Source organism: Coloeus monedula (genome assembly GCF_965178545.1).
Source record: "Coloeus monedula genome assembly, chromosome: 3".
Classification (NCBI taxonomy): domain Eukaryota; kingdom Metazoa; phylum Chordata; class Aves; order Passeriformes; family Corvidae; genus Coloeus; species Coloeus monedula.
In genome coordinates, this window is record NC_138783.1 from 30691391 (window position 1) to 30714565 (window position 23175).

The 23175-nt window shown below is 43.4% G+C and overlaps 1 protein-coding gene across 1 annotated transcript in view; it reads right to left on the minus strand.

Moving 5' to 3' along the window:
* LOC309570780 (alpha-2-macroglobulin-like) overlaps positions 1-22938 on the minus strand; it is a gene marked incomplete at both ends in the record, with an annotated part of 36880 nt that extends 13942 nt beyond the window's left edge. The window contains 21 exons of the mRNA XM_082277793.1: positions 250-371; positions 969-1095; positions 2529-2757; positions 3043-3169; positions 4561-4660; positions 5380-5550; positions 5764-5913; positions 6257-6399; positions 7666-7729; positions 9043-9270; positions 9544-9705; positions 10143-10252; positions 10380-10494; positions 11228-11351; positions 12066-12150; positions 13268-13436; positions 16285-16305; positions 16998-17050; positions 17608-17764; positions 18459-18642; positions 22697-22938. Coding sequence (XP_082133919.1) covers positions 250-371; positions 969-1095; positions 2529-2757; positions 3043-3169; positions 4561-4660; positions 5380-5550; positions 5764-5913; positions 6257-6399; positions 7666-7729; positions 9043-9270; positions 9544-9705; positions 10143-10252; positions 10380-10494; positions 11228-11351; positions 12066-12150; positions 13268-13436; positions 16285-16305; positions 16998-17050; positions 17608-17764; positions 18459-18642; positions 22697-22938 — 2883 coding nt within the window. The remainder of the gene's footprint in view (positions 1-249; positions 372-968; positions 1096-2528; positions 2758-3042; positions 3170-4560; positions 4661-5379; positions 5551-5763; positions 5914-6256; positions 6400-7665; positions 7730-9042; positions 9271-9543; positions 9706-10142; positions 10253-10379; positions 10495-11227; positions 11352-12065; positions 12151-13267; positions 13437-16284; positions 16306-16997; positions 17051-17607; positions 17765-18458; positions 18643-22696) is intronic.
* Between the last annotated feature and the right edge of the window lie 237 nt (positions 22939-23175).

A 23175-nucleotide genomic window follows, 5' to 3' on the forward strand; every position in this document is an offset into this window, starting at 1 on the left:
CTTATTATTCCTGTCCCTCTATGTAATGTAAGACCCTGCTTTGACTGTGAGATGGCAACATTATGAGTTATGGGCTCTATTGGCCTGTGTTAGATTTATCAGTGCTTCTTTTGTAAAAGCTTGCAGAATAAGAGTCCCACAAGCCATTACTGCTGCTCTCACGGCTAAACCAGAAAACCTCTATCACACACAGCTCTTGCTCTTACTATTGCTACTTCTCTGTGCCACCAAAATTAGCAGCCCACGTACCTCCACCAGCAGCTGTCTGATGACCGTGTCCTTCCGCCCTTTCTCAGGGGTCTCCACAATGGCGTTCCCGCAGGGCTGCTGGTTCTGTAGGGCCTCAGTGGTCACTGAGAACTCCACCTGCCCTGGAGGAAACAGGGGTCAGTCAGTCCTGCCAGGTAGAGCCAAATACAGGTCTGTGTTTGTGCTTGGCACTCTGTGATGCATTACAGAGAAGCTTTTCCAAGAGGAGAACTAAATCTGAGAGAGGGTTTTATCTTGGTCCAGATGCAGCCTTCCAGACCACCTCTTTTGTGATGGCTACTCAAGCAGGTGTTAGTCCATCAGCATGAAGAGTAGTGATGGGGAAGGTCTCATAAATCAAATGGTCTTTTTCTGGGAGGCTTCAGAGAAGGCAAGCATTGATTAAAAAATTTCAGACCCAGACACACTAAGACAAGATATTCTTAGCTCCCAACTGGAATGTCTGGGTGCTTTGCATGCATTAAGGGAATTTGTGATTTCTATTAAAATGTTGAGAAAGCCAAGGCCTGTAACACATGGTTGTTTAGGACCTGGAAACGCTACACCCAGTGCAGTGCTTCACCTCAGGGTTGGACTTCTCACTTCTGACACAGAGAAGGTCCTTCCAAACAGGTTTGGAGTCACCTAGCTCCTCACACCAAAGATCTGATGCCATACACAGATATCTGATCCCAGTATCTTGTCATCTGGTCTCTTACCTAGAGATCTTGGTGTTACAGCCCAAGCAACCGTTTTTCTTTCATTCACACAGATGCAGTAGGATTCTTCCTGTTTCCCCACTGATACAGCCAGGAAATCAGTAGATTCAGCCAGAGACACACTGACCTGCCAGTTGTACAGAGAGGGGTCATGAGGTTTGGACTTGCAGAGGAGCTGGAGTTATTGCAGACAATGCAATGCATGGAAAAAAGTGGTGGAGCTGGTTTTCCTGGGGGATTGAGGACCTTGTGGGTATTGCAGAGCAAGAGCTGCCTGATAAAGGAGAAAATGACTGAAATGTGTACAATTGTAAGAGATCAGGGAGGTAAGTGTAAAGAACAGGATCTTTGGCAAGGAAATCGATTCTGGGAAAATGAATAGCACAGACCAGTTGTGCTATGAATTCAAGATCTCTCTCATGATTAGTTAGATGAAGAGATAAAACATCAGCAGTGGGACAGCTAGTAAGGGAACAAAGAAAAGTAGAATAAGGGAACAAGGAAAAGTGGAGTAAGGAACCTCAAAATAGCAAAAAAAATAGGAAAGACATGGACATAAATGAGAGTGTATTGGAATGACTGGATAAGTGTCCTTCCTTGTTCCAGCTTCACTCCTTTTAGAATAAAAATCTCTATTTATAAAAAACTAAGCAGAGGTGATTGAGGTTCTGTACTAATCCCTTACCAAATTTTCTCTTTTTTTTTGTTGGAAAAAATTGCCGGTAAGAATGGTGAAGTTATATAGCTCAGTGTCTTAGAGACAGATGCAACAAATTACAGGAGGACTGCACATTCCAGAAAATCTTCTGTGAAGTTTTGTGAGATGAGACTAAACGCTGAACACAGGTATCCACCCCGTGAAGCTGGAATTTCCATGTGGGTATGCAATGATTCTGTGATCTGCGAAGAACCCAAGTTCTATATTTCTATAGAACAATGACACAAATTTGTGATGACAAGGCTGGGGGTCTCAATAGCAGAGCTTTAGGCTCTGAATCAAATCTAGCTTTCAAAACTTTGTGGGGAAAACATACTCCCTCTTCACCGAACACAACAAGGGTTTGTACATACATACATCACCCTTTGTATAAGAACCACTCATTTTGGTGTAACAGTACTTTTGTAGTTTCATCTGCACCTAGCTCTATTCCTCTGCAATCACCAAGAGGAATGTTTTTTGTATGTGGAGACAGTGCATGGCCAGCTATCCCTTCAAATATTGAGGGTGGTCCATGTACTTTAGGAGAGCTTGCATTATTTACTCCTAATATGAAGACAATTGCCAACGTGAGACACAGACAAAAAAGATCTACTCCACATCAATATGGGCCAGAGTGCAAAGATGATTTTACCCCATGGGGCTATGGAAAAAGACTTGGAACATCTCTTCTTATGCCATCAGTTGCCTCAGTAGTTGCATTAAAGCAGTTAGATCGGTTGGGATGTTGGCTGAAATTATCTTTGCAGATCAGTCATCTGGCTTGGAACACCTTGTTGAAAGCGACCCACTGTAGTCTTGCCTAAGCTGTTAGGCTGAGCAAAGCTGTGAACATCTCTTACCCTGATGCAGGCGGGCAGGTAGTTGAAAACGGTGGCTTTCAGCGTGAAGGACTCCCCACGCACTACAGAGTAGGGCATGGTGAGCTCCACAAAGAAGGGCTGGAAGGCTCTGAGGGACACTGTTGGGGACAGGCCAAAGCCCGCGTCTGCCGAAGTACAGAATGCATTGGCTTTCCACTCGGTGATGGTGTCAGGGATGGTCACTTCTAGATCAGCTTTTCCCTCAGAGCTGGTGAGGGACAGAGAACAAGATTTTAGTTATATTCTGATGTTCATCTATTCTCCTCACAGCCTATTGTGCAACATCTGCTGACAGCAAACCCCTGACCAGCTGCGATATAGGCACTGGCTTTTGCATGTTCCTCTGAAGCATCCTATACTTAATGTCCATAAAAAATCCCTTTGTCTACTAGAAATACTCCTCTCACTGAAGTACCAATACATCCACTGAGGCTTTAACTTATTTCAAGGTTTTGGCCTAGTGACCACACTCTACATTCCCTTAAATACTTACTTCACTGAAACTATGTCCCAGACCCATGTCTCAGGGAAGTACTTCCGGACAGTCTCCATAGGATCGTCATCAATCGTACCTTCTGCCAAGACATAACTCAATTCTCCATGCAGATTCATTGTAGAGACTAGCAAATACATTCAAGGACAGGGAGAAAGGAAAACGTGTCAAAATCCATTCTAAACCAGGAACATACTTTCCCTCCAAGTAGTTGTTATTGTTAGGTAAAATTTTAAAACTGACAGCTTTGACATCTTGGCCACTGGAATCATTAATTTCTCTGTTGCCATCTCAGTATTTAATTTTTCTTAATGTCACTGCTCTTCTTACAGAGATTGGATGAAGTTAAGCATTCTTCCCCCACTGCCAGCAAACCCAGCAGTGCCAAAAGAACCATGCATGATGGTGTTATTAAGGTTATATTTCTATAGCAATACAGAATCAAATGTGAAACATACTGCCCCCAGATATTACAATGGCACATAGTTTAATAATCTGGCTGAAGAATTGATTGCATTTATACATGACCAGAAACAGAAGACACACTTAGCCCTCTGTCTAGGAATTTTTAAAAAATGAATATGGGTCTTTACATCTCTGGCCATTAGCAAATATGCAGAAAGATGCTTTCTCACAGTGTTTCATACTGTTCTGCCTTATGAATGACTTTTCCATCAGCCTTAGAAGACTTTACATCTTGTCAAAGCAGAGAGCCGTCTTGGGCCATACTCTGATGACAAATCCTCCATTTCAAAACCAAAGATCTGATGTCTTATGAGTAGATGGATAGAAGCTGTCACTGGACCAAAAACTATAATTGTTTAATTGGAGCTGGGATACTGCACCATAAAAATCAGTAACTGGAAGTGATATAGGTGAGTCTTGCTAATCTCAGATCTGTTTAAGAAAACAAGAAAACAAAAGCAATATCATTCTCCTATCTTCACAGTCACTGAACCTCCAGAGAAGTGACATGACCTACCCAGTCCCTGATAGTCATGTAAGCAGGGAAACTGGGAACAGAACCAAATTTCTCAGCCCCCAGTAGTAAAATACCGACCCATGGGTTGTACCACCTTCTCATTTGTCTTGGCCCATTTTTGCCCTAGTTGTTCCTCTAGCTATTGCTAGAATGTGGCTGCCTAGAAGTAGATGCTCCTTTTTTTGGGTTTTCATTGCTGGACTCAGATCTGATGGGAAAAAAACCCCACTGCTTTGTGCTGAAAGACTCTTTTAGTGCTACAAGACCTTCCCTGCTGTAGGGGCTGGCATGGGAGTCACCAAGCACGCACAGTTCCAGTCAGGCTCATCTGGCTGCCTGGTAAGGTGCAGGCAGAGGTGAATCAGTTTCATATTTCAGGACTAGGTCCAGAAGGGAGAGATCCTGAATTAGGTCTGCGTACAGGAACACAATCAGATCTGCCTGTGTAATTAATACTCAAAGATTCAAAGAGGGAAGGAAAGAAGTAGGGTGGTAAATTTTAGGAGGTTGTGTGAGAGGCAAACCCAAAAAGGTACTAGAACCACTGTTACTCCTTTCCATGATGTGTTCTGGGTAATGCTCGCAGAGTTCAGGCTTATGGATCTTGCTGCTAGTGAAGACTTTTAAGCCCAATTCCTAGTAAACAAAGAGAAAGAAGAACAAAAAATATGCAAAAAATGGTTGGATAATAAACTTTATTTAGTATGTCAAGAATGGGTGTACCTAAGTCTGGTATTGGTCAGAATAATGAAGGCTTGTATGTAAATCACAGATGGGCTGGTTTGACACAGATGTAGGGTCTCTATCATGTTATTCCCATTCTAAGGCTAAATCCTGGGATGATCAGATGGAAAGGCAAGGCCATAGGCCTACCTTGGGGGCAGCTGCCTGGGTGAAAATGGCTTGTGTGAAATGCACTGGAGTGAGGGTACCCAAAAAAATTTGTGCAGGACGCTTTGGAAGGGTATATGCGGATTTGTGGGTTATCAAATTAACTGCTACTTTATTAGAGACCTATTTAAACCAGAGAAAGAAAACATGAATGAATGTGGAGTTTCTAATATTATGATACTACAGGTAATTTCTCAGGACTGTTTCCTTACCCAAGCCCTTTTGCAGGTGTCTCTACTATGAGGAAACCTTTCAAAGGTCAAATGGTTTAGATAAATAGTTACTACCTATGGGCTAAGATGTAGGAACTGGTTCTGGTTATTTTCTCATACAAATGTGAGCAAGTTTACAGCAAATGAGCTTTTTTTTTTCCCATTAAAAAGCCCTTCAGGATAGGCAAGAAGAAGAGAGGAGACTTAATTCCAAAAGGGAACAAAAGAGAAAAATGAAAGGCTGGTGCTTACTTTGAGAATGTTGTAGGCATCACCTTCACCATCAGATGAAATGGGTACGTAGAGAAATCCATTTAAGAACAGATTGTCAAGTGACACACATGGATTTATGTTGTCTTCTTCCAGGTAGTAGTCCATGAAGCTATAACCCCGGCTTTCCTTCAGTGGGAGAAGATGATACACCTGGGGAAATGCAAAAAAACAGGGAAAAAATGCAGCAGGTCAGCACTTACAGGGACAGACGAAACCTAACACTCTGTTGGTGAATGCCAGCTCCTAAAAAGCAAGTGTAGGGAATGCAACTGTAAAAATACATAGCCCCATGTCTACAGTGGTATTAGTGGGTACTTGGTTTGTTCTTGTATTTGCTCATTACCAAAAGTAGCCAAGACTCACAGAGCTGGGAGAAAGCTCATTTTCAGGCTTCATAAGGAGAACACTCTTGTCCACTGCATGGAGGGCACACAGGGATCTTGGAGAGGCATGGAGTCGCAGGTGTGTGTTGGAAGCAGGAAGACCTTCCTTGGGTGCAAAACTCAATCTCACCTGCAAATCCAAAAGGAAGTTCAAGCATCTACTTTTCCAGGCACTGTTGCATCTATTATTCTGACACTTCTAGCCTTGTGAACTGAGCTCTGCTAGTGTCTAATGCATATTCATCTTTGATCAATATAATTAACAAGGATGAGTGATTCTCTTTTTGTTTCTGTCTTGTCCCACTTTTTATTTTTATAGCTTTGTAGCTTATTCAGGTTCATCAATCCTCAGTCAACATTTGGTCAGAACATTTCATGAACCCATTGTGAATTCTGCCTTCATTCTGGAAATCTAAACTGAACTGCTGTTCACAAGACAAACATGGGTTGTGTAAACCATGGCTTGTACTCACTTTATTGGGGAGGCACATTTCAACCTGGAAATCTTCTGAACTGGCGATGACTTCCCCACTGGGTGAAGTGGTGTACACAAGCATTTGTGCCACAGGAGCAATTGCTGCCTCGACAGGGAAGGTCAGCCGAAATGTCCCATAAGCTAAGAGTGAAAAAAGGTTATTCAACATGCAAGAGGTTCCAGTATATGCATTTGTCTTCCCTTGATAAAAAAGTCAAGTTCACGTCCCAGATAAAAAAGGTCAGGTTCACTCATGCTGAAAGTTTTTAGTTATGAGGAGCTGGAAAACAGACACATGACTAAAATCTATGGCTGTTGCTGAAGACACCTGCATTCAAAGACTGGTTGTGAATTGACAAATGAGATGAGTTTGGAGGGCCTCAGTCTGCCTTTGAGATTCTCCCCAGTTAACACCTGGCATAATTTCTTGATGCTCCCAACCCCTTTTTTCCCTCATGCTCCAAGATCTACAGAAAATAGTCAAGGCAAAAAAAAGATAACATGACTGTTGGAAAGGGTGACAGCAGTCAAGACTGCGGAGTGGCTGAAAGAATAACTTGGCAAGGTTACTGCTAAGCAAGCACTTATCTGGAACACCAAACTATTGCTCCAAGAAGGGTAGAAAATGCCCTTCTGTGCTGGAAAACCCCTTTTATCTGGGCCTGAGCTTTATGTCACAGTCTAGACAAGGTGACAGATCAGCCCTTGGTATTAGCCCAGGTGTAACTTTAGTCACTGTTTCTAGTGAGGATACAGAACTTTGTACAGCACACAAGATCTTTTAGTGCCATAATCTGTTTATATCCACTGCAGTGCAACTCCTCCTCACAGACTTACAAAATGTCTCACTCTTCTCATTTTCAAAAGACATTTTAAGTTGCATCCCAGCCTCAGTTCCTGAAATGTGTAATCCTTGGAAATTTATGTGAATAAATGTAAATTTATTGATTAGAATATAGGTATGCATGTGTTTGCATGCTTACAAGGCAGGAACAATACAAAAAAAATATATAAATTAAGGAATATGAGAGAGACAAAGAAAAGGAGACACACTCTTCCTGCTTGTTGTACACGTGAATCTCACAACATTGGTAAGAATTCACAATCAGAATAGGGTAGAGAGGCCATCAGAAAGTGCTGGTTTTAGGAAATGGCCAAAACTTATGTTTATTTTTGGTTGAATTTTCTAACATTTTCTCATGAAAAAAATAGCACCTGTTGGAACTCAGAGAAAACAAAACTAACCAAAGACACTTCACCTAAAAAGGTTTTATTTTGAAAATTCAAACATTACATGCAAAGTTTGAATGAAATATTAAATACAGTGTTTGAAATGAAGTAATTTATCTACATCCCCCCTGGCCCAAATTATCATCAGAAATACTAAAAAAACATAGTTCTGCTCACCATCTCCAGGATTCACAGTGAGATCATGGGTGTCAGCTAATATGATTTGTCCCTTGGCCATCACCTGTGTAACAGAGAAATCTTCCTGTAATTGTTGCTACCGGTGTTGAAAGGCGGGAGAAGGAATGTTCACTGGGTTAACTGTAGGGTGTGAGAAACACCAAGAAGATGCTAAACAAGTGCCAGGCTGGAATTTACTGGGTCTTTGGACACAGAAATATTTGCTCCTAGGAGGACCAGTGTTTCCACACTGATCATTCTTGTCTTTGCTTTTGTACGCATTACATATATAGATCAGGTTCTAGTCCATTTTGCCTCTAACCACACATAACTTTGGGAGTCATCTGCACGTTTTTAACAATTTGGAACAGGCTGGAGGTCAAAAAACCTCCTCATTCCTCTCTCAGTTGCACTGTGAAACACTGTGAAGAAAAATTTCACCAGGATTAGTTTTATAACTGCACAGAGTTGGGACAGAAGACCTCAGGCTGCAAAGAATACGAGTTTGAATAAGGTACCTGAAGTCAGGCAGTAAGCAATAGCCTAAATGTAATTTCCTCATTTCTAGAAAAAGATTCCTTTTTCATAGTCAAAAGTGCCTTTTATTCAGTTACTTTTGATGTGGAATATTTATTCCATAGCACCATATTTGAATCTCAAGTTGTGGGATCCACACCTATAAAAAATGGAAGTTCTTTCACTTTTTGTTTACCTGCTGTATGTGCATATTTAACCCCAATTTTCCCAGGCTACTGAGATAAGCAGGTATCTTGTCCTTCCATTAATTCTTAGCAGTCTTCAAAATGAGCATGTAGACCTCTCTAGCACAGGTTTCTATTCTCTCTTTTGAATATCAGCCTGAGTCCCCCTGATGTTCTGTACAGTCCACTGGAATGAAGTGTCTGTTCTGCTGATATTTTTCTTGTTCTCCAAAGCTACTCTCATCTCCTCTGCTCGTGGCATTAAATGGGACAACCAGAAAAACAAATTTCGGGAGAAAGACATTCTATTTGAATATTCATTTGATTCTTCCTTTTTTCCCTAGAGAAACTGACATGTCATTGTTTGGTCACAGCTCAATTATCTCTCTTCTCTGATCCCCAAAATGAACAAATTCATAGTTCTTAAGGCCAGCATGTTATAGTCTGCCCCAATTACTGTGGTCTCCCAAAATTCGGCACACAGAGGACAGAGAAATGAGAAACATTGGGGAAATTTATTTAGATTGTACTGTTGCAGGCCACACTTTCCATTTCAAACCCTCTCCATCATTACTGGCCATCTAGCAGTGCTCTGGTTGCTCATCACGGAACAGAGCTAGAGATGACACAGTACTTTCTGTGGCTGTAGATCAAAGTAACCCCAAATATGTCTTACCAAATAATAAATGACAATTTTCTTCTGCTCCCCTATGGCCTCTGGTGTGAAGATATAGTGCACTTGGACCTCTGTTGAGGAGCCACAACTTAATGTCTCAGGCTTTGGCTCAATTTTGAGGAAGCTCTTACTGAGAGAGTAAGACCGAGTTACTCTGCGCGTGGCATGCTCATAGGATGGTGTCATCCAGTCACTGTCGTAACAGTTCAGTTCAGGTTTATGATCTGCCTAAGAAAGAAAAATAGAAGGTTGATAGTCAAATGAAATCAGGTAAAAAGTCACATAAAAGTCCACAGAAAAACTCTGGATATGTTCCATATTTCTCATTCTTAGGAGGTATCTGTGGATAATCTGCAGAGAAGACGCAGAGAAGTGCGGTGATCTGACAAGAAACTTGCCTTATTTTCCAGTTGTCAGAAAAGACTGAGAGCTGATAAGATGGATAGATGTTTCACCTGTTGAAGAGAAAGACAGAGGCTTACCCCTGTCTCTGCCACTCACTCGGATTTCCAGGGAGAGTTCTGTGAAGCTGGTAGTGTCTATGGAAAACCAGGACTGCCCCTGCTCGTCTGTAGTGTAGTTCCCTTTGTATCTGTTTCCACCCACAGTAATCACGATGGTTTCATTGGCAAGTGGTGCATCAGTGCCATCGACCAGCTTCACCTAACAAAGCAATAACAGACTTCAGGTTTTAGACTAGCAACAAAAAACAATTCCCAAGTAATGCATCCTCTTCCCTCTTTTCCTCCTTGCCAGACAGGATATTTCTTTATAGAAAAGAATAAAAGAAAAGAATGTGGAAATGTGTGAGGTATGCCCTGTGCTGTCAGAGGGAACAACTGAGAAAATTCTCAGCTAAACAACCCAGTCAGCCCATGGAAATTATCTATCAGGATCCTAAGTTCTTCAGTAGTTTTAACTCCCCCAGCCAGCTTCATTTGGGACCTCAACCACGTACCATCTGCCTCTTGAACCATGTAACCTGCACCATGAACGTGAAACACCTGAACCACGTAACACCCCACTACTCCATCTGATGGCATTGTGCACTTGTGTGTTTGCTCTGCCATTCATTGCCCATGGTCTCAGAAGTTCCCTACCCTCCCGAAGAGTGGGATCCCTGGTTTGTACACATTGTCCAGCAGGTCAAAGCTGATACTGCTCATGGTGGATGTGATGCCGCAGGAGCCTGTTCCAGTCATCTCGATTCCTGAGATAGAGCGCAGTAAAGAGGGATTATTGATGAATTTCTAGTCATGTTACTCCACCTTCCTTGTGCTTGCCGGTTCCTCCTGTTATGGCCTGCCATCACTTTGCCTTCTCCATGTGCTACATACCTGTGCCATCTTCTGTGATTTTGCCTTGTACCTCAATGCTCATCTCATATTCTTTGCGTAGGAGCTGAAACACCTTGGTCCTCACCACAACAGAAATACACCCACGAGCATCTGCCTAAGCAAGGGATTGGAGAGAAAATTGAAATTCTGTGAACAAAGTTTGTGCCTTGAGGAATGAGAATAGATACCCCAAACCCAACATGCTTAACTTCTGTTCATGAAATTCCAGACTTATCTTCAAGGGTTGTCTCCAAGACCAGTACTTGTGTTCAGCCTGTTTCCTAGTGTTTCATCCACACGTTTTCTGTGTTCTGTGAGGTAGCTGACACACAGTTCTCCAAGGCACACACTGGTTTCCTTGTTAACTCCTTCCTGACTTAGTTCTGGTTTTCTTCCTGTTCCTTTCATTTTCTTCTCTCTTTTTCTTGTTGCCCTTTCTCCTGTATTTAACCCATATACAGTACCACCTCCTCTTCTTTGTTCTTCTTTATCTATACTGCCTTCCTGTTTTCTTCTCATCTTTGCTCCTTGCTCCCAGTCAGTTCCTCTCACAGTTACAAAATTCTTTCAAAGATCTTTTCTCAGTTTGTGGAACAATTACAAGGACCTCATGGCTGGCAACTGGAGGTCTGTCACTAGTTTCAACAGGGTGAGGTTTTCATCATCAGTTCTGTTTCCAGTTTAATGATCCCTCTCTTAAGAATGCCTTCCTGTGACATTCCCTGCTTTTCTCTGGAAAGAATGCTGTCTCTGATGCCTGACTATCTCCCAACAGATTTGATCCGTCTTGAGACAACATATCCCATTAACCTTAAGAAAAAGCACTACATTTTAATCTTGGGACTCACCTGCCTAGTGAATTCTTCACACACAGATTCTGTTTCTTTTCCATAACAACTTGAAGCAGCCTGGGAATATTTCCGGCATACTTGGACATTCACCAAACCAGGAACAGGCTTCCCATAGGTGTACCTAATCACAATGTGTTAAACAATGTATCAGATGAGAGTCACAATCACACTCAGACACATCTCCTTAAAGACCTCTGTAGGTGATTTCCTAATACTTCTGAAAGGCTTACTAATCTGATATTTTAATTATTCTAGTGATTACATTTCCAGCATTTCCATAGTGAGATTCTTCCATCATCCATGGAAGAAACATTCATCCAATTCTAGGTGGGAGGTCTCTGCAGTAAAAGGTTGACTTTAGAAAATTTTTTCAGCCAGGAACATCCTTGTATTACAAAGTGCTCAGGGTTCAATGAAGAAATTGAAAGGCAATCAGGTACTCAGAAGGAGCTATTTATGAGTTAGAAATGAAAACACTGGGTTTGCATCACCAATTTAAATGATGTCTGATCTGACATCTCAGAGTATTTGATGGTTCAGTATTGGAAGAGAAGCTCTAACTGATAAAATGTAAAGACAGAAAGAGAAAATGTGAAATAAACTGGGAAGAGAGAGATGCAGATTTGTTTGATGTAATCTTTTAAGGAACACAGGGAAGACCCTTCACTTTGACTCTTCAGGCCAAGCAGCAGGCTCAGGATTGACAGAATGAATAAGTCTGCACTAGATGCCTGGGAAAAGTTTAAAAACCTTCCCTGAGCTCTTCTTGTGGTCCTCAGCAGTAGGGAAGAGTGAAGGATAAGCAAGAGAGATTTACTGGAGCTCTGTGACTCACAGACCACAGACAGACACTGGAAGCTCGTTGTCCTTAATAGTGATCATCTTTGGCACCTTCACCAGGACCTCGAACCTGGACAGCACTAGATGGGAGAGAGAAAGGCTGGTGTGAGAGGAGTGAATGAGAGCTGTGTACTACACAGCAACCCAAGCATAGAACCAGGATCATCTTCATATGAACCTCTCTGTGGTCTTCAGTACAGATGTCTACCCTTTCCATAGGATTTCTCAACCTTCCTTCACCACTGCTTGGATTCAAAGGCAATTAAGGAAGTTTGTAGTCCTTACCTTCCCTTATTTGCAGCACAGGCTTATGTGATCCCATTGGCACCAGACAGCTGAGTAGATCCCTCACCTGTGTTAGTTCAGAAGGACACACTGGCCCTGTGTGTCATGTTCACAAAGCATAACTTGTAGCTAGGACTTGGAGCTGCACATTCACCACCTTTGTAATTTACCACATTGAAATGCCCTGAATCATTGATTCTCTTGGCTGATTCTTACTGTTCTGGAGACCCAGAGTTGCTCTTAGGCTCACCAAGAGGCACCATGGGATATTGTCCTGCATACCCAGAGTTTTCAAGTGAATCTAGCCACAGACTCTCAGGTCTACAGACACCCAAGACGTTTTATTAGAGAGCTGGGAGTTAAAAGCCTCCCTGCAACAGCATATTTCTCCTTACTCAGTCTCTGCTACCAGTCTCTTTGTAACATTTGTGGATTGCTCTTCAGTCACAAATTTTCTACCAAACATGTTTTCTAAGCTTTCACAGAAACAAGGAAGAGCAAAAATAGAGAGGACCACGAATAGAGAAAGAGACCTTATGCAGATGATGAGAGAAGTAAAATAGGGTCACCAAAATATTGCCATCTCTTACTTCGTATCTAGTGCTACTTGCAATAAGCTGCTGGACTGAAAAGCAACTGAGACAAAGTCAGCTGAGATTGGTGCCACAAGCCATGCACAGGAATTCTGGCATGTCCTGTGCTCCCAAGAGCACTATGACCAAATACAAGCTCAGACAGGTTGCAGAGATGCCATAAAGTCAGCAACCACTTCTGATACTTAGCACTTTCTACTCAGCCCCTATGAGCCCCATTGCCTGTATATTCAGTCCCTCCCTCCTCCATTTTGCACCCTGGAAATTCCAAACTGAGTGGTCACAATAAAAGGCATTACTGTCAAATTCCTCTCCTTACCAAATTCCTCCACACTGAAGGAGTGCTCCACATGGGATGAGAAGCTCTTCTGCACAACTATTTTGTAGGAGCCTTGGATGGGGTCCGAGGTGAGGGGGAAGGAGAGCTGTGTAAAGCCTGTTTCCAGTTCCACTCCTTGCCACTGGTACACACGGTTCCTCTGGGGATCCTGCAGGTGAGGGTAACAGTGTCACAAGAGACAGGAGAGTGCCAGGCACCAAGTCGTGCAGTGCCCAGTGTATACACATCCCAGCTGGGAAATGCCTATCTGTAATTATTCAACAATCTGTGAGGTTCCGAAAGCACTAACCTGTCAGTTCTGCAAAACTAGCATGCAAGAAAGCTTTTAAACACTTTTAATGCCTGGAGGTGTTGCCTCCCCCTCAGCTCTACCTGCAAAGGATGGGGCCAGGAAGCTAGGCAAAACAGACTGGCAAGGTAACAAAAGGGAACAGAATTGACATCAGAAGTAAGTGGAGCACATGGAGAAAGGAGGGAAGTGTCAGCTTCCTTGACAGGCTTTACAGCCTGCAAAAGATTTTTTCTAACATTGTCTTGGAATGAAGACTGCTGAAGTACCAGTACACAATCTGCTGAGGAGTCAAACTCCTTACTTATCTATGGGACTAAGAAATGCACATGTATAAGGGTCCTAAGCTAGTGGTGAGATGGGGCAATGGTGACAGGAAGAGAGGAAAGTGTACCCCACATATAGGCATCCAGCTGAGAGCCCTCTCTTATGTCTCCATGCTCCTAATGCTGGAATGAAGACTCATCACTACTACATCTGTGTATTGCTCATTATTAACTATGAAGAATTAATCCCCTCAGCCCCAAATTTCTTGTAGAAGTCACTGAAACAGCACAGTGGTGCTGTGTAGTTTGAGGCACCCTTTTCAGGCTCCTCAGCAGGATGGTTAGTATTTATAGTCTTCCATTTTCTGTCTGCTCTTTGCATTGTACCTTGGCTGTCACCAAAAGTGTATTTACTCTAGATAGGTGTGTGACTCAAGGTGTGTGACTATGTGCATTTACTTCACTGAGATTTTGTCTCAGGGCTTAGGGAAAATGGGGATGTGAATGACATCTCCCAGATGGAGGCCATCAGTCAGGGGGCAGAAGAGGGGGCCATGTTCCCAAGAAGCCACCTGGGAGGGCGGCACAATCAGTAAAATGCATCCCATGGCTCTGACCAAGTCCTCTCCATAATCAAGTTTCAAACCTGCTGAAAACCCCACCACTTATTGTGAGGGACGCCACTGGGCTTCCTTGGAAGAAAAATTCAAGAAAATGTTTACAGCTGGGCTTGTGAACTTGTTGCCATTCCTGTGATGTGTAGGTAAGGCCTGAAAGCCAGTGTGTTTTTCCTCAGAAAAGTGTTCTATTTTTTTTAAACTACATGAGCAATAGGTCAGGATAATAGTTCAGAAGTAGCAGACTCATACTAACTTCTGCCTTTGTGCTTCACTGAGATAAATTAAGGACATTAAGTTGATGTAGATTTATTTCCCGAGAAATGCTGACTTTTAGGCTGTCACCTTTCTTCACTCCTGCCACTCTTTCCTTTGGTCCAGTCCAAATTTCATGCACTCATTTGGTAAAACTGCACTGACAGATCTGATCTGGCTGAAAAAAGTACTCTAGAGTAAACCAGTGAATTTTCTGCCACAGGAGTTTCCCACTCTACAAGACTGCCTTGTAGACAGCTGTGAAATCCAAACAAAGGGTACTGTTGGACTGAGAAGGAGCACTGAGGAAGAGAGAGGGGATGGTGGGATGAAGGACAAGGCCTACACAAGCTAGCTTAAACAGCATGGACAAACATCATGCTTTACAGGCTAGAGCTGAAAACAGATGGCCTTCCTAGGGTCTGAAAATCTAAGGCTTTCCTGGTATTGACACACACACACACACATACACAAAGGTTATGAAATTATTCAGCTTGTTAGACAAAGACATATTTCTGGAGACAGTGGAGAGGATGTATTTGTTTATGCTCCTTTCATGAAATTCCTGTACTCAGTAAAGTATCATCTCATAGAAAGGGAAGGGACCCCATGGGACAGCCCTAGCAAAAGGTAGTTCTGAGATGCTGCCCTTGAGCCTGCTAATCCACACCACCCACTGTCTTACTCTTCTTTCTCCAACATTCACAGACCGCCAGTGGCCTACCAGCTCTGCAGCCCTTTTCTGGATGTTTGTTGATGGGAACAAAGAATGACAGCACTCTGAAAGGAGGATAAAAAAAGGGGCACAACCTGGTTTTGGCCTACCTTCTGCCACCTCTGTTGTGATGACTCCTCAGCTCTAGACAGAGATGGAGCAGAATGGAGACAGCAACCCCACGCAGCAAGGAACAGTGAAAGGACTGACTAAATAGGACTCATTAATCATGTAAACCGAAATAAAATTTGTGCACGCTAATTTCAGGGTCTGTCCATGAGCCCTTATCATCAGTTTTTTCAACAATAAGAGATCCCAAATAATGATTGTAAATTTTGGGTTCTCATCTGAGAAAGTGAGTGCTTGAATTAGTGAAACATCCTTCCTATTAACTTTAGCCTGCCACTGAAGTTCAACCATTAAAAAAACCAACAGACAAAACCAACATTCTTGGGAAGACAGGGAATGTCTACTTACCTAATTTTGTTTCTTTGGTTTTGATAGCTTATTTAACACAGATCTCTAATTTCAACAACACTTGGCAGACAGAAACTCTCAGTTCTGATTGGGAAGAGGAATAAGCCCTTTTGATGACTTCTAGGCAAATGTAGTTCTGCTCACAGCATGGCTTGTAATGGTTAATTAGTTTGTTCCTACAGCATATTCTGTGATTAAAGAACCATTGTTGGAACTTATTTTGATACATAACTACTCAGCCTTCCTTTAACCAAAGGGAAAAGGTCACACCCCCATGACTTTTCCCTTGCACCTCAACCTGAAAACACCACTGCTGGAGACTGGTACCTTTGTGCCTGCACATCCTTCTGCAAATAACAATGTAGTTATCCACTCACCTGAATGTAGACAAAGGGAAACTGTGGGGAAAGAGAAAAACAAAATCAGTGTTAGAAAGATTAATCACATGGAAGTAATTTCCAGATTTGGACTGAAGAGCAGAAGAACAAACTTCTAAGAAGTCCTTTGGGTTCTTCCCTTTCTGTACTTGGTCTGTTTCCTTGGTTCTTGATGGCTAAGGGAATATTTTCTATAACATTTTAGAGCCCTGACTTTTTGTCTTACCACAGCATGAAAATGTGATGAAGCACGAATTTTCAAAGAACTTGCCTGCATGAGGAACTGATTGCCAAATAAAATAGAAAGTGGGTTTGCACCCCTGACCAGTTCCATAAAACAAAGTTCTTGTCACTCTGCTCTTTAAGTGTGGGATTGCACCCACTGCCAGCAACATCTGCACACCTGTCACTACCAATGGAAACTTGTCCCACCCATCTTTTTCAGTAGAGATCCCTGCCCACATGCCTAGCCACATACACTCATTTGCAAATCTGGTTTTAAACATCTATATGCTTTTGAAAAGGGGGATGTGTTTCTCAGCCAATAGAGACTGGTGGAGTGTGTCCTAGGACAGAATACGGAACAGGTAAAGCACGGTGTGAGAGAGCATCATATGCTTTAAAGGCTGTCTTCAGTGGTTCTGGGTGATGACAACAATGGTGTTAATTAGGAATTAAATCTCCTGGCTAACAACAAGGAATTAAGGCTCTACCTTCTCATTCAGCGGGTAGAAGTTGGTGTCCAGAGAGACGATCCGAAACTGAACTGAAGGGTGTCACAGAAAAAAAGGAAATTCCACTGTTAAATTTGTAGCTGTCACCAGGAAATGTCAATGTTTCAATAATTTATAACTCAGATTCATTCCACAGATCAACAGGTTCTGAACTGAGATCTCTAAGTAATAGAAACAATTACTCCAGGCTCCTTCTCTTGCAGATAGTGAGGGGCAGATAAATTTAGAAGGATAATCAGGCCTTGGCTGAACTGAATTATCTCTTGGGAGTGCTTGTCCTGCTTTGTTGATTCTGGTGCAGCCAAGGGAGACTATGCTTTGCAGTCATCCTAGTTTTGTGCCTCTAGTTGAGTAGAAGGAATCAGAGCCTGTGTCTACATATGGCTGAGATGCTGTGCCTGGAGAATGACAATTAGGAATGATGAAAGTGCCATAAACTAGACCTCAGCTGACAGAAATAGATTTACTGAGTACTTTAGATCCCCCCTTAAATAAATCTGAAAGTCTTAATACAAGTGTGGCACCTCTGGAGAATGGAATCCTTAAGATTTTATGCTGTCAGAGTCAACGCCAGCCCAGCTCCCAGTACCTGTCTGTCCGGGCTTGTAGATGGGTTTGTCTGTCTGGACGAAGACCAAGCTCTCAGAATTCTTGACCAGCACTGACTTGCGGCTCTTGAACTGCAGTGTATCCCCTGTCACCGTCACGGTGAGAAATGCCACTGCTGTGCTATTGGATTTTGGAAGCTAAAGAGAATGAAGAGGGTAACTGCTTTACTGATTCACCCCATTGCACCGAGCTTTGAAGGAAGGAGTGCTAGCTGGGTCAGAAAGCTCCCTAAAGAGACAAAAAAGACTCAGTGCAGGGAGCAAGAAAAAACATGATTGCCTTCCTTCATTTATACACTTTTCTTAGAGAAATATTGAATCTTACTTTATTCCACCACATGATTTATCAAAATGAAAATTAACCCACATTCATTAATTAGAGTGTGGAAACTGTTGCTTACATTACTCACCAACCAGCCTTCTGCAGCAAAAAATTGTGAATAAGCTCCAGAAGCAGCCAAATGACTTCATGAACCTCACTGTCTTTAACCATTCCCCCAGTTTCTACAGTTTTCACTCCACATTGGTATTTTCATCTCAGGCTTATACATATCAAACAAACATGGGGCACATTCTGTCAAAGTTCCAACATACCTCTCTGAGTCATGCATGTAGAGAAGTATCATGTGGGACACAGAATTTGATAATGGGGGAAAATTAGTCATTAAAATACTACCACAGTCTGTTATCCGCATTGAATTAATTCTTTTATTTGTCTTAGCTTAGGGGTCTCTGATTGTGGTGAGTCTTATTTCTCATTTCTGGACTGTTTGGACCTACTATGCCACATCAATAAACACAAGAGACCATCCCACAAGGATGAGATACTCACAGAGAAAGGGATGCAGGTGAACATGTCTTTCTCTGACACCACATCATCAATCAAGCTCCTGTTCTCCCCTAGATGTTCTAGTGTGGCACTCAGAGTCACAGACTCGTTCAGGTGGGTCAGCTGAATGCAGACTTTCTCATGAGAATCCGAGTGTATGAGAAAGGGCACCAGCACCATGTACTGCCTAGAAAGAGAGGGAAGCAAGAAAGACCAGAAGTGTGAAACAGTTTTAAGGCAACAGTATTAAGTGAAGGGAAATTAACAAATCAGCATGCCTAATCCATTGCTATCCCTGTGAACTGCAGTGCATATAACATGAGCATTCATTTTATTTTGGTTTTATACATATTAAATGGTCTAACTAATTAGCCTAAAAGCAGGAAAATGCTCGCAGTAGAAGGAACAATTTCTATGCTAATAGAGAGTGCTTTACAAAGGATGTTTTGTTTGGCTTCACAGCAGGGAGTAAGGACGGTTTGAAAGGTTTCAGGCTGTTAATTGAATTTTGTATATCCCACAATCTCCTTTTGAGACTCAAAGGCGTTAGCTAAAAACAGTCGAGGAAAAAACCCACCCACTTGTCTGGCTGCTCCAGCCTTTGCCTATCCAGGTTTCCAAATCCTTCACATGCTGAGCAAAGATGTGAGTGCTTGCAGTTGGGGACCTTATTAAGACGAGCACACAAAGGATTTCAGAGTGTAGTGTTTTATTGCAACTCAAGTGTACTTGTGTCTTCAAAGAGCTTTTGACAAAGGTCCCTCACAAGGGACCTTTAAACTAAGCTGCCGTTCAACAAAAGGGTTCATTTTACTAGTAAAATCAAATTATTAGTTCTGTCTTGGATTAACTGGTTAAAAGATAGGACAGAAAGGGTAGGAACCAGTGAAAATCTCCAGAGTTTGTGCTGAGACCCTTGTTCTTCAGTATATTCCTAAATGATCTGGGAAGTACAATTTTCTCATAATTGTGCAGGGTAAGAAAATTCTAAAAATTTACTTACGTATTTGTGGAAAAATGTTTTTGTATGACAGAACTGAGTAACAAAAATAGCAAGTGAACTGTTCATAAAGGGAAAATAATAGATGAGCTACTTCTACTCAGACTTGAGCACTGTTGGTCAGTCTTGGAAAATTCTCAGTCAGTAATAAGTAATGAACAGACTGCCGGGAAGTGTTCAGAAAGGAACAGAGTACAAATTCAGTTGGGTCCATCCAGAGCTACATTTTTGCCTGGGCCCTGAGCTTTTCAGGGGGTCCTAAAGCTACTGTGGAGGCAGTGGGACCCAGGCAGTACCTGCATTGCCTTCACCACGGGACACTGGGATGAAGTAGTGAGGAGCCTGCTGGCAACTCTGCTCAGCCTATGTTGCTGCAGAAGCTGGGAAAGGAGGGAACTCCAGCCTCCCAGAGAGTGAGTTACAACTTGTGACTCTGCTTTCTCCAGTGTTTCCTTTCTTCTACAACCTTCTTATCACAGTTTCAGCCCATGCTGCTTCCCCTAATGTCATTCCCGCTGTCCCTTGTCAGTGGCACTGGCAATGTGACAATAACATCCAGTCTACAGAAAGGACAGCGTGACCTAGTTCGTGGGGAATTTGGCCTCATTTCTCTTCCTGCTCACTGTTCTGCTGAAATTTTGGCCAGCTTGAAGAACTTCCCCTTAGGCTGGCTTCCCTGCCTTTGAAACAAAGATATAAACCATGCTGTTTATAGATCTCTCTTTAGGTGTTTTGGGATGCATTGTTGAAAAGAGACAGATGAATTAAATTACTATGAGCATTTTAAGTAACTTTGGTCACAAAATCCATGTACGGACATTCCAGGACAAAAAGCATCTGGGCTGACAAAAGAGACCTCAGCATGTAATGAGTAGTTCTGAAAAGAGAGGTAGACTCTGACAGAGGCATGCATCAAGGAGGAATAGGAGACCCTGGAGATAGTGGCTGAGGCAAAAATGATGAGTTTATCTATACTGAGAAGGTAATACTGTAGCTTAGGGTGGAATAATGTCTGTGTATTGACTCTCAGGTAGTTACTAGAACAAGCACCCAGCCAAAGAAGGCAGTGAATTTCATCAGCCCAAATCCATACCTGCCAATTCAAGTGTCATTATGACCTCACACTTCTGACCATATGCAGAGTACTCCCAAGCATGTCCACTGCATTGTAAAACAGCTTGCATGCACAACCAGAGTAGGAGAACAATACCGTTGGCTGCATTCTTCCAAAATTGTAGAAGTTTAAGTTACAAAGGACCTCTGGATGTCTCAAGCCCACCTTCCCTCCCGGAACAGGACTTTTGCAGAGGACACCATAGATGGAGTTTCTACCATCTCTCTGGGTCACCTGTTCCAGTGCTGCACTAACTTGTTGAATATGTTTTTTTCTAATATATAATCTGAGCCTAAACTGTGTCTCCTTTCCAGCTGGCCACCTCTGAAACAGAAATAGCAGCAGCCATTTGTGCCCAAAGAAGTGATATCCCTACTTGCATAGGGCACAGTAAGCAAGTCTTGACTGGAAGTTTAAGTTTTGTCTTCAGTTCAAGGGTTGCTTCCTTTCCGTGTTGTATACAGCACCTGATCTATCCTGCACCCACAACAAAACCACTACCCTTATGCCACCTAGCAGTTCACTGCTCAGAACTGCCTCCCTACTGGGCTCCTGTCTTCCTTCTGTGCACCCCAACAACGTCCCCCCTCTCTCCCATCTCTCTCAGCCTTTCTTCATTCTTCCCTCCCAGAATGGGGCTGAGGTAAGGTACAAAAAGTAGCCTACAGGAAAGATGGAGAGAGATTATTTACAAGGGACAGAGACTATTTACAAGGGACAGGACAAGGGGGAATGGATTCAAACTGAAAGAGAGTAGGTTTAGATTAGACATTAGGGACAAAACTTCTTCATTGTGAGTGTGGTGAGGCACTGGCACAGATTGCCCAGAGAAGCTGTGGCTGCCCCGTCCTGAAGTGTTTAAAGCCAGGTTGAATGGAGCTCTGAGCAACCTGGTCTAGAGAAAGGTGTCCCTGTCCATGGCAGGGGGCTTGGAGCTAGATGATCTTGAAGGTCCATTCCAGCCCAGGCCATTCTATGGTTCTGTGATTCTATGTTGCCCACAGGTCTGAACAGTGAACATTCCCTTTCTCCCTGATGTTGAGCAAGGATGAATTAAGATTACTTAATCTTAGTTACATCAGATTACTGTAGGGAGACCAGAGAGTGCTGCCTGACCCCAAAGCAGACTTGGTTGGCTGATTTACCCTAGAAGCACCCAAACAGGGCAGATGAATGAGGGGCTGATGGTACACTGTGAGTCAAAGGTCCTTCAGGCTGACCCAGTTAGCACTTCACCTCTGACCACGCAGTAAGTGGCAGCAGTAATGCTGCACCTTCTGTCAGCACTATGGCAGTGCTCGTGGGCATAAAATTTCTGCAGCAAGCATTACAGGACTCGTGTTGGTGAGAACTGCGCCTCTGTCAGCACAGCAAAGCCAAAAGCCAAGGTCTGAAGAGGGAGACTGCTCCCACCCAGACTAGAGGCTTCAGAGCAACACTCTGTGGTGGGCAAGGCTGCGGTGGGCACACCAGACTCTAGCCCGCCTGTGCCATGCCAGGCTGCCCCTCTCCGCGGGGCCACCGGCAGAGTGCGAGCTGCAGCCACGCTACTGGGCTGCCCAGCCCTGGCGCGGGGTGTCCAGGGAGGGCGCTGGCACCAGCCTCCGTGCCGGAGGAAGAGAATCTAGGTCACAGATCCTCTCTGAGAACAAGTACATCTGATGCTGCCAAGGGAAACAAACTGGCAGGGGAAAGGGGAACAAACTGGCTTGAAAGCAACAGGAGAATGGGAAGAGGTAACTCAGTGATTGAAACAAGAATATTCCGGGAAAGGTAAGCACCTGGATTCCAGCATCATGCCCACAGCATCACAGGCCCTGAGAGGTTTCTAGGCAGAAACATACTTAGGCAAAGATGCTGTGAGGATCCAGGTCTGGACTATCAGGCAGCTGCAGGTCAGGACTGTGGGCACTGTGGGCAGACTGGGGGGAGGGTAGAAGGAGGCCACTGGCAGTGATGGTCGTGGGGAGGGGTCCCAGGGCTGGACAGCCAGGGGATTGCAGGATGGAAGTGGGGAGTGTTGTCAGAGCCGTGCAGGAAACTCAGGGCTTGGTTATTAGTGGGAAGAAAATGGAAGGAAAAAGGGAGCACTTAGACCTCCCTCCCCCCTCCGCACGTGTAGCTTACGGTTCTGTGTTGAGAGGAGTATTTCCAGGAAGGAAGAAGAGAAGAAGGAGGAAGATGTTTGGTTTGCTGGGCAGCTTGTCCTTCCCCATGGTGCAGAGCAGGTCGTGGAGAGCCAAGCAGTGCTGCTGTTTTCCTGCACCTTGTAACTCTCCTCCACTCTGTGCTCTGTCAGCCTCTTTATAACTGCTCTCTGCAAACAGCCCAGGGGCTGGAGGAGATAAGGGCTGGGGGCCAGGGCCCATCCGGAAACAGGGAGAGGCGGTAAGGAGGAGCTGGAACAGAGGGACAGTATTTGGCCAGAGACTCGGCAAGTGGGGGAAGGGTATTTATTCGGATAATGCTTAGTTTAGAAACCTTTGAATGATTCATACCCTGTTTTCCTTAACCCATCAGAAATCCACAGTGTTGGGGATAGGAACTGTGTTCAACACATGATAATATTCCCTGTGGGCAGCATCCAATCACAGCAATCTGATTTA